Source organism: Canis aureus, chromosome 16 (assembly GCF_053574225.1).
Source record: "Canis aureus isolate CA01 chromosome 16, VMU_Caureus_v.1.0, whole genome shotgun sequence".
NCBI classification, from domain to species: Eukaryota; Metazoa; Chordata; class Mammalia; order Carnivora; family Canidae; genus Canis; species Canis aureus.
The window spans coordinates 14,031,892-14,043,908 of record NC_135626.1 but is presented as its reverse complement, the minus strand read 5'-3'; the positions used below and the strand labels follow the sequence as shown (position 1 = coordinate 14,043,908).

At 38.9% G+C, this 12,017-nt stretch overlaps 1 protein-coding gene across 1 annotated transcript; it reads right to left on the bottom strand.

The window, feature by feature from the left end:
• Positions 1–826: 826 nt before the first annotated feature.
• LOC144285254 (olfactory receptor 1A1) lies at positions 827–1,756 on the bottom strand. Its single transcript, XM_077850420.1, has one exon. The coding sequence runs from the start codon at positions 1,754–1,756 to the stop codon at positions 827–829; it is 930 nt and encodes a 309-aa protein (XP_077706546.1).
• Positions 1,757–12,017: the final 10,261 nt, after the last annotated feature.

Here is a 12,017-nt window from a genome sequence, read left to right as displayed (position 1 = left end):
AGTCTTTGCCAAGGTCATTTCCTTTAAAGATTTTCCTGGATAGATAAATAAAGCTTTTAGTCTGAATATATCTATAATTATGAAATTATAGTTCAGAGAGTGATATTTTCATTTGTTCATCCCATGTTTACACCAAGAATCATGGGTATACTTTACATGACCAAGACTGCGAAAGATACAGTGATTAAGAACTCTTAAGACAATTCTTGCCTTCTGAGGCTTGTAAGCATAGTAGGGATAACTAGCACAATAGTAAAAAAAATTGACATTTGAACAGTGACTTATAGTCTTTAAGTCATTGTCTGCTGTGATCCTCAAACTTGTGACCATGGTGGGACAGATACTATTATTCCAAATATTTGTTGTAGACGTGGAGCTTCAGAACTTTTCTTTTTTTTTATTTATTTATGATAGACACACAGTGAGAGAGAGGCATAGACACAGGCAGAGGGAGAAGCAGGCTCCACACACCGGGAGCCCGACGTGGGATTCGATCCCGGGTCTCCAGGATCGCACCCTGGGCCAAAGGCAGGCGCTAAACCGCTGCGCCACCCAGGGATCCTGCTTCAGAACTTTTCAACTTTACTCTGATTAGAGTAGCTTATCTGGGACATGAACCCAATATTTCTGTGCTGCTAAAAGGACAGTAATCTGTACAAAGAGACAAATTAATGAGATGTGTAATAAATTGTATCTAGATTTCAGAGAAGAGGACTTTGTAGCTGGAAAGATCAAAGGCAGCTTCTTGGAGGGGATGAACTTTAGGGCTGGATTCCCAAGTGCATCATAACTGGTAACTGTATTTTCTAATATGGCCTCATATTTTTTATAAGGAGATTCTCTTGCATAATAGTATCCCCAGGGCAGCCTTCATGTCTCGGTTTCTCAAACTATAAATGAAAGGATTTAACATTGGGGTCACTGCCATGTACATAACAGTTATGATTGCATCCTTTAGGCTGTAACTAGACAGAGGGCGGAAATACATGCCCATGACTGTCCCATAATACAGAAAAACAACTGTGAGGTGGGAACCACAGGTAGAGAAGGCCTTGAGCACACCTTTGGTAGATGGGACCCGTAAGACTGTGGAAAAGACCTGGACATAGGAGATAATGATGCATAGTAATGGCACGGAGAAGACACCAACCCCTAGGTACATCATCCTCACATTAAAGAGGATGTCAGAACAGGACAGCTTAAGCAAAGGGGTAATATCACAGTAGAAGTTGGCTACTTCCTTGTTGCCACAGAAGGACAGCCTGGCTGTGAGCAGAGTGTGGGGGAGGGCATTGGCATTACCAACCACCCAAGACCCAACAACTAGGAGGACACAAGTCCATGGGCTCATGATTGTTGTGTAATGAAGTGGGCGACTGATGGCCACCGCACGATCATATGCCATTGCAGCCAAGATATAGCTATCTGTGTTGCCCAAGGCAATCATAAAATACAACTGTGTTAGGCATCCACCAAAGGAGATGGCTTTGCTGTGCAAGAGATGATTTGCCAGCATTTTAGGGATGGTTACAGAAGAGAAGAGGATGTCAACAAAGGAGAGGTTGGCAAGGAAAAAGTACATGGGATTGTGAAGGCGAACATCAGAGCAAATGGCCAAGATGATGAGCAAGTTTCCAATCAACGTGATGGGGTAAATGAACAGGAAGAGGGTAAAGAAAAAGTCTTCCTGGTCCTGCTGACCAGTAACTCCCAGGAGGATGAATTCCAGGGTAGAGGATTGGTTGTCTTCCCTCATGGCTCCTTGTTAAGAAAGGGGGAGAAGAATCCAGAATTATTAGTGGAGTTACTGGAATGATCTTCCTTATCCATTAGTTTTGGTTCAAGTGACCAGCAATCTCTATGATGTATTTACTGACTCCAGAGATAGCCGATATTTTGGAGGAATTATCCTTGTTGGTCAGTGGGACTGATTAACAAATAACCCTTGACACTCATGTCTAAGAAGTGAGCGATCTATGAATCAAAGATGCCCATCCTCCTCCATCCCAGAACCACCTCTCAAACACCTAGGATTTAACCAATCAACAATTACTTTATATATTGTATGTGCTAGATACTTTGCTAGGCTTATGGAAAAAGCACAAACGTGCAAAATACATTTTTAATTCACTTATTCAACATGTAAGACATAGTCTTTGTTCTCAGGGACTTTACAATGCAATGGAAAAGCCAAAAGTCACATGCTAATTGTATTACACTTGACAAGGAAGGGGCAGCAAAATGCTGCCAGTGCTGACAAAATACACTGGTGCAAGGGACATGTTATTAGAAGGACAAGCCATGAAATTGGGACTTGTCCAATGCCCAAACTAATAGTGATCCCAGAGTCCCAGAAGTCGCAGGTGTCTATGCTGACATTGGATGATTGTAAGTCACTCAGATCACTGGATTTAGGTCCTAGCAAAAGCAAGCCTAGTGAATTTCCTCCCCAATGTCTCCTTTTCTAGGAATAATTTCACTACCTCCTTTGATAGGTTGTGAAACTCTCTAATATTGATAATCACAAAGATTTTCCCTTCTCTCTTTTTATTATTTCTTTTGTGGAGTCATCCAACTCCCTGGTCATTTTAACTAGTGCTAAGTAAATTCTCAGGCCTATCTCTGTAGGCTTGATCTCTCTTTCCCATATTTCTACATGCAGCTATCTTGCCAACATGTCTATCCAAACACTGTACTGTGCACATCCAACCTCAGTAGTTTGCCAGCTTATTTGAAAAGGAAAACTATACTTTGTTTATTTCAATAACCCCAGAGAGACTGTTGTGGAAAATTGTGTGAACTTGATATTTCTTGGGTTAAATCAAGGCTTATTAAAAAAAAAAAGCTTATTTTTTGGCCTCCCCACATGTGGGAGGTTCAGAAGGACACTCATCCAGTGTATACCTCACTTTTACATCTGATCTTGTTGATTGTTCCTTTAAAATAATTCTTATTTTAAAGGGATGCCTGTGTAGCTCATTGGTTGAGCGTCTGCCTTTGGCTCAGGGCATGATCCTGGGGTCCAGGAATCAAGTCTGGCATCAGCCTCCCATCGAGGAGCCTGCTTCTCTTTCTGCCTGTGTCTCTGCCTCTTCTGTGTGTCTCTCATGAATAAATAAATTAAAAATCTTTAAAAAAATAAAAATTAAAAAAATTTTAAAAGCACATAGCTAAACCTAATACCTAAGAAATGGGAATATCTAGGTATGAGAAACAAGAAGAAAACTCAGAGCAAGCCACAGTTGATGCTGATCTTGAGAGAACTTGGGTTCTAGAGCCAAGGTCTGAGTCTTAATACTGCTACTACATCTCTGTGTAACTTTATTTATTTTTTTTTTAATTTTTATTTATTTATGATAGTCACAGAGAGAGAAAGAGAGAGAGGCAGAGACACAGGCAGAGGGAGAAGCAGGCTCCATGCACCGGGAGCCCGATGTGGGATTCGATCCCGGGTCTCCAGGATCGCGCCCTGGGCCAAAGGCAGGCGCCAAACCGCTGCGCCACCCAGGGATCCCTCTGTGTAACTTTAAGCAATTAAATTCACCATTTTCGTCTGATAAAATGGCAAAAATAATTCTACTTACCCTTGGAGGTTTTGTGAGATTCAAAGGAAATAATGAAGGCAGTGCAGTTGCTGGTTCTCTATCCTTGATCTGTCACTTATAAAGACTCACTTTTCCAACAGTCACAGCTCCTACTGGAGTCAGCTCAGATGCTGTCAAAATGGTTTTGATTATGCAGCCTTCATTCCTTTTCCACGAATGGGAAGTTCATAGCCAGCTGCTGTAGCACTTGTTAACATTCCTCCTGGGGGGCACATGTGCTGCAGAAAGGGCCAGTAGTAGGCATGGAGGGTGGGTTTCTGATCCTCTGTACCTTAGATGATAGAGCTAAGACAGGGGTGGTTTAGAAAGAACCCTGAGTTGCCTAATCATGGAGCAGAAGGAGTGACTGTTCTAGATGGGGCATGAAGATGAGAAGGACTCCAGCTTCCTCCTCAGGAAGCAAGGTGGTCACAGAATAGAGAAAATTGGGAGTTATTTACCAGGTTATAATATCTCTTGAAACATGACTCCCTCGGGTCTTCATTCTGGCCATAGAGTAATTGTTGAGACTCATTACACACTCCTACCCCGAGGAGTGCCCTGAGGAGACACTGGTTCTCAAGAGTAATCTTTCCCAGGGTTCTTTTCTGGAAGGAAGGATGGGCAAAAGAGTTTCCCAGAGAATGTGTCTCCAGGGTCCAAGCTCTAAACTGACCTCTTCTAGCCATTTTGTTGGAATATTGGCCCCCATCCTCTGCTTCAGCACAAATTGGAATGTCCCCTTAGGTGCTGCAAAGACCATGGTACAATTGAGAAAAACAAAATAATCAATGAAATGAAACAATAATGAATTGAAAAGAAGATATTTGCAAATCATATGTTTGGCAAGGGGTTAATATCTGAAATATTTAAGGAACTCATAAAACACACAGACAAAATGCAATGAAAAAAATAGGCAGCAGAGTTGAATAGACATTTTCCAAAGAAGACATCCAAATGGCCAACAGGTATAGGAAATGATGAACAACATCACTAATCATCAGAGAAATGCAAATCAAAACCACCATGAGATGTCACCTCCCACCTGTTAAAATGGTATCATCAAGGAGATGTTGAGGTAACAAAGTTGGCAAGTATGTAGAGAAATGGAAACTTCTGTGCATGTTGGTGAGGATATAAATTGGTGTAGTCACTATGGAAAATAGTATGGAGATTCCTCAAAAAAAAGTTAAAAATAGAACTACCCTATGATTCAGCAATCTCTTCTGGGTATATATCCAGAGGAAATGAAAACAGGATATTGAAAGGATATCTTCAGTCCCATTTTTACTGCAGCAATAGCTGAGATATGGGAACAACCTAAGTGTCCATCAACAGATGAAGGGATAAAGAAGATATTGTGTCTCTCTCTCTCTGTCTCTCTTTTTCTTATATATATTATATATATTTGATGGAATATTATTCAGCCATGAGAAAGAAGCAAATTCTGCCATTTGTAGTAACATAGGTGGACTTGGTGGGATCTAAGTGAAATAAGCCAGACACAGAAAGACAAATAATGAATGATTTCACTGTAGGAAAGTCACAGTCATAGTAACAAAGAGTAGGGGATAGTTTCTCAGGGCCTGGGGGTTGGGGAAAAAGGGAGATCAATTTTTATATGTTGAGCCATCTTTGCATTTTAGGAGTAAGTCTCACTTGGTCATGATGTCTAAACCTTTTAATATGCTGCAGAACTCTGTTTGCTAGTGTTTTGTTGAGGATTTTTACATCAATGTTCATAAGGGATATTGGTATGCAGTTTTCTTTTCTTGTAGTGTCTTTGTCTATCTTTTTTTTTGTCTTTGTCTATCTTTGGTATCCTCACAAAATGAGTTATTAGGAAGTGTGCACTCCTCTTCAATTTTTTGGAAAAATTTGAGAAGTATTGGTATTAGTTCTTCTTTAAATGTGTGTTAAAATTCACCAGTGAAGTTCTTGGGCCCAGGGATTTTCTTTATTGGGTGATTTTAAATTTCTTGTGTAATCTCCTTACTAGTTACTGGTCTATTCAGGAATAGACTGCTTCTTCATGATTTAGTTTTGGAAGGCTGTGTGTTTCTAGGAATTGTGCATATAATTGTTTATAATTCTCTTTTATTATCCTTTTTTTCCTGTGGAATTGGTAGTAATGTCTCCACTTTCATTTCTGATTTTAATAATTTGAATCTTCTTTCTTTTTTCCTTAGTCCATCTAGCTAAATTTTGGAATTTGGTTGATCTTTTTGAAGAACTAACTTTGGTTTTATTGATTTTTTCTATTGTTTTTCTATTCTTTATTTCATTTTTCTCTGCTCTAATCTTTATATTTCCTTTCTTCTGCTAGTTTTGGGTTTTAGTGTCTCCTCCTCCTCCTCCTCCTCCTCCTCCTCCTCCTCCTTCTTCTTCTTCTTCTTAATAGTTCCTAAAGTTGTAAAGTTAAGTTATTGATGTGAGCTCATTCTTATTTTTTTAATGTAAACAGTTTTAGCTATTAATTTCCCCTTTAGCACAGCTTTTGCTGAATTGCATTATTATATACTCCAAAACAATTTAAAATAGGAATTTTTAATGTTAATCAAAATAAGACAGTTTGGAAAGACAAATACTATTTGATTCCCCTCATATGTGGATTTTAAGTAAGAAAAATACAGCATCCATTCCTGATCAAAACTCTTCAGAGTGTAGGGATAGAAGGAACTTTCCTCGACATCTTAAAAGCCATCTACGAAAAGCCCACAGCAAATATCATTCTCAATGGGGAAGCACTGGGAGCCTTTCCCCTAAAATCAGGAACAAGACAGGGATGTCCACTCTCACCACTGCTAGTCAACATAGTATTGGAAGTCCTAGCCTCAGCAATCAGACAACAAAAAGACATTAAAGGCATTCAAATTGGCAAAGAAGTCAAACTCTCCCTCTTCGCTGATGACATGATACTCTACATAGAAAACCCAAAAACCTCCACCCCAAGATTGCTAGAACTCATACAGCAATTTGGTAGTGTGGCAGGATACAAAATCAATGCCCAGAAGTCAGTGGCATTTCTATACACTAACAATGAGACTGAAGAAAGAGAAATTAAGGAGTCAATCCCATTTACAATTGCACCCAAAAGCATAAGACACCTAGGAATAAACCTAACCAAAGAGGTAAAGGATCTATACCCGAAAAACTATAGAACACTTCTGAAAGAAATTGAGGAAGACACAAAGAGATGGAAAAATATTCCATGCTCATGGATTGGCAGAATTAATATTGTGAAAATGTCAATGTTACCCAGGGCAATTTACACATTTAATGCAATCCCTATCAAAATACCATGGACTTTCTTCAGAGAGTTAGAACAAATTATTTTAAGATTTGTGTGGAATCAGAAAAGACCCCAAATAGCCAGGGGAATTTTAAAAAAGAAAACCATATCTGGGGGCATCACAATGCCAGATTTCAGGTTGTACTACAAAGCTGTGGTCATCAAGACAGTGTGGTACTGGCACAAAAACAGACACATAGATCAATGGAACAGAATAGAGAACCCAGAAGTGGACCCTGAACTTTATGGTCAACTAATATTCAATAAAGGAGGATACTATCCATTGGAAGAAAGACAGTCTCTTCAATAAATGGTGCTGGGAAAATTGGACATTCACATGCAGAATAATGAAACTAGACCACTCTTTTGCACCATAGACAAAGATAAACTCAAAATTGATGAAAGATCTAAATGTGAGACAAGATTCCATCAAAATCCTAGAGGAGAACACAGGCAACACCCTTTTTGAACTTGGCCACAGTAACTTCTTGCAAGATACATCCAGGAAGGCAAAAGAAACAAAAGCAAAAATGAACTATTGGGACTTCATCAAGATAAGAAGCTTTTGCACAGCAAAAGATACAGTCAACAAAACTAAAAGACAACCTACAGAATGGGAGAAGATATTTGCAAATGACGTATCAGATAAAGGGCTAGTTTCCAAGATCTATAAAGAACTTATTAAACTCAACACCAAAGAAACAAACAATCCAATCATGAAATGGGCAAAAGACTTGAAGAGAAATCTCACAGAGGAAGACATAGACATGGCCAACACGCACATGAGAAAATGCTCTGCATCACTTGCCATCAGGGAAATACAAATCAAAACCACAATGAGATACCACCTCACACCAGTGAGAACGGGGAAAATTAACAAGGCAGGAAACCACAAATGTTGGAGAGGATGTGGAGAAAAAGGAACCCTCTTACACTGTTGGTGAGAATGTGAACTGGTGCAGCCACTCTGGAAAACTGTGTGGAGGTTCCTCAAAGAGTTAAAAATAGACCTGCCCTATGACCCAGCAATTGCACTGTTGGGGATTTACCCCAAAGATTCAGATGCAATGAAACGCCGGGACACCTGCACCCCGATGTTTATAGCAGTAAGGTCCACAATAGCCAAACTGTGGAAGGAGCCGCGGTGTCCATCGAAAGGTGAATGGATAAAGAAGATGTGGTTTATGTATACAATGGAATATTCCTCAGCCATTAGAAACGACAAATACCCACCATTTGCTTCAACGTGGATGGAACTGGAGGGTATTATGCTGAGTGAAGTAAGTCAGTCGGAGAAGGACAAACAGTGTATGTTCTCATTCTTTTGGGGAATATAAATAATAGTGAAAGGGAATATAAGGGAAGGGAGAAGAAACGTGTGGGAAATATCAGAAAGGGAGACAGAACATAAAGACTTCCCTAACTCTGTGAAACGAACTAGGGGTGGTGGAAGGGGAGGAGGGCGGGGGGTGAGGGTGACTGGGTGATGGGCACTGAGGGGGACACTTGACGGGTTGAGCACTGGGTGTTATTCTGTATGTTGGTAAATTGGTAATTGAACACCAATAAAAAATTATTTTATTAAAAAAATGAGCTTAGGCCAAAGAAGATAGAAAGGAGCAAACCACAAACTAACTGTATGAAATCATACTGGTTATTAGAGGGGAGGTTGATAGGAGCATGGATTAAATAGGTGTTGGGAATTAAGGACTTCACTTGTAATAAGCATTGGTTTTTTATGGAAGTGTTGGATCACTAAATTGTACACCTGAAACTAATATCACATGGTATATTACCTAAATGTAATTTAAATGAAAACTTAAAAAAATTGGAAGTTCAACTCTAAAAAATTAGGAATTTTATTAATGAATATCCTTATCTATACCTCATCCTCATTTATACTGAAGTTATGATAAGTTCAGTATAAATGCCTCCCTGCCCTATTATGAAATAAGCTTTTTATTAGAGATACATATTATATCATGTTACTGAAACATCAATTGATTTCCCAATTAATGATCATTTTTAATGAGAAATAGGTTTTGAATGAAGCATTCTTATGGATGATATCAGTATTTTTCCTAATATGTAATATCCTAATTAACTTTTCCAAGTATGTATTATTCCTTGCATTCCTGGAATAAACTCCATGTGGTAAACATATTGTGTTCTCTTGATGTTTTATTGAACGGTTCTCATATTTTTTCAGAATTTTTGCATCAATATTTCCAAGTCAGATTGATCTGTAGTTTTAGTTTTGTGCAATATTTGTCACATTTTTAAATCAATATTCCACTTACTTTAAAAAAGACTCAAAAGGTTTTCTTTCCCTTCTATCCCCTGACTGAATAACTGTCCTTAGAAGACACCCATCCTGCTATCTCTTTCTTCAGGAGAGAGAAAGCATGATTTTAGAGTAGAAATGTTTCCTTTGTTTTGCTTTTTGCCCAAGTGCATGGCCCAATGAGACACCATTTAACAATGTCTATGACCTCTTGGGAAACCAGAGGCATGAATGGCATGTGATAGCTATGATTTATGTTACTGTCGTTTCTCCTTGTGAATTCCTTGGCATTTTTTGTAGTGACATTGGATACATTTGGATGGATTGAATAACAGTGATGAGAATGGGAACTGAGACTAGAAGGATCACTTCTCTTTCTTCCTTTAAAGTCATGACGGGGGCAGTCTGGGTGGCTCAGCGGCTTAGCACCGCCTTCAGCCCAGAGCATGGGGACCCAGGATAGAGTCCCACATAGGACTCCCTGCATGGAGCCTGCTTCCCCCTCTGCCCATGTCTCTGCCTCTCTCTCTCTCTCCTCTCTGGGTATTCTCATGAATAAATAAATAAAATCTTAAAAAAAATAAATTCATGTTGGTTAAAAGAGGTACTTCATGTGTAGAGCCTCACATATGTCCAGGCACATAAAATTGCTCCATAAGTGGCAGATAACAATTCATTATCTTTATAATTAAAGAAAAGTAATAATAAATATTGTTTTTAAATGACAGGGATGGCTGGGTGACTCAGAAGTTGTGTCTGCCTTCAGCTCAGGGTGTGCTCTTGGGGTCCTGTGATTGAGTCCTGCATCCGGCTTCCTACAAGGAGCCTGCTTATCCCTCTATGTCTCTGCCTCTGTCTCTGTGTCTCTCATGAATAAATAAATAAAATCTTTAAAAAAATAAATAACAAAAAATAATAAAGTTTGATAACTTTTATTTGAGTCCATGTTTCCCACCTCTGCCCTATAACCTATAACTATTATTATGGCTGGACTGTCCTCTCTGCTTGTCAAAATCCTAGTTATGACTCCTTCACATATCCTGACTTCTTTAGATATCTCTCATTATTTTATGTCTTCTCTGTAGGCTAGCTGTTGAGTCAGGAAAACACATTGGACATCAAGAAAAGTGAGCTCAGGGAACCATGGGTGGCGCAGCGGTTTAGCGCCTGCCTTTGGCCCAAGGTGCGATCCTGGAGACCCGGGATCGAGTCCCACATTGGGCTCCCAGTGCATGGAGCCTGCTTCTCCCTCTGCCTGTGTCTCTGCCTCTCTCTCTCTCTCTCTCTCTCTCTGTTATCATGAATAAATAAAAAATTTTTTAAAAATCAAAAAAAAAAAAAAAAGAAAAGTGAGCTCAAATCCTCACTTGCTTCTTTCTAACTAAAGACATCTGGTAAGTCACATTACCTTTCAGAGATTTGGTTTTTTTCCTCTATAAAAAAAAAGGGTATTATTGTCTATGCTGCAGGACTGATTTGAAAATAGAGACAATCATATATGTGAATAAAGTACATATGCATATACATTTAAACAAAAACTAAATGAACTGCTTGCTTTTTCTGAAACTACATGGCATGCGGAACTTCCTTTGTAGTGCTCATCACTTTGTCCTTGTGATGGCTATCGTTTCATTTTCTCCAAAACAAATATTTGTTTGTCCGCTCAGTTGTATAATGACAATGCACTGAAAATACACTGTACTATGGGCTATTTTTAAAATCCTTTTATTTTTTTATTTTGTCAAATTTTATTTAAAATCAATTAATTAACTAATAGTGTATTATTAGTTTCAGAGGTAGAGCTTAGTGATTCATCAGTTGCATGTAACACCCAGTGCTCATTACGTTAAGAGCCCTCCTTAATGCCCATCACCCTGTTACCCCATCCCCCCACTCACCTTCCTTCCAGCAACTCTGTTTGTTTCCTGTAGTTAAGAGTCTGGAGGGTATTATGCTGAGTGAAGTAAGTCAGTCGGAGAAGGACAAACATTATATGTTCTCATTCATTTGGGGAATATAAATAATAGTGAAAGGGAAAAGAAGGGAAGGGGGAAGAAATGTGTGGGAAATATCAGAAAGGGAGACAGAACGTAAAGACTGCTAACTCTGGGAAACGAACTAGGGGTGGTAGAAGGGGAGGAGGGCGGGGGGTGGGAGTGAATGGGTGACGGGCACTGGGTGTTATTCTGTATGTTAGTAAATTGAACACCAATAAAAAAAAAAAAAAAAAGAGTCTGTTATGGTTTGCCTCTCCTCTGATTTCATCTTATTTCCCCCCCTCCCTTTCCCTATGTTCATCTGTTCTGTTTCTTAAATTGCACATATAAGTGAAATCATATGATTATTGTCTTTGACCAATTGACTTATTTCACTTAGTATAATACCTCCAGTTCCAGCTAAGTCATTGTAAATGATAAGATTTCTTTTCTTTTCTTTTCTTTTCTTTTCTTTTCTTTTCTTTTCTTTTCTTTTCTTTTCTTTTCTTTTTTTCTTTTTTTTTTTGATGGCAGAGGAATATTGAATTGTATGTATATACCAGATCTTCTTTATTCATTCATCTGTCAGTGGATGTTGGGCTCTTTCCATATTTTGGCTATTGTGAACATTACTGCTATAAGCATTGGGGCGCATGTGCCCCTTCAAATCCCTGTTTGTATCCTTTGAATACAACATACTGAGAAAGACACATAGCCTGACTTGCAGCGCTGACATCAGTCAAGATTGTACAAGTTTCTTCCTTCTTCCACTAGAATTCTTATTCTCCATTATGGAGCCCTTTCTTAAAACTTAGACATTCTACAAGAGTCTCCTTAGATGACTTCATCTATTTCCAAACTTTCCTTATATCAACTCCACT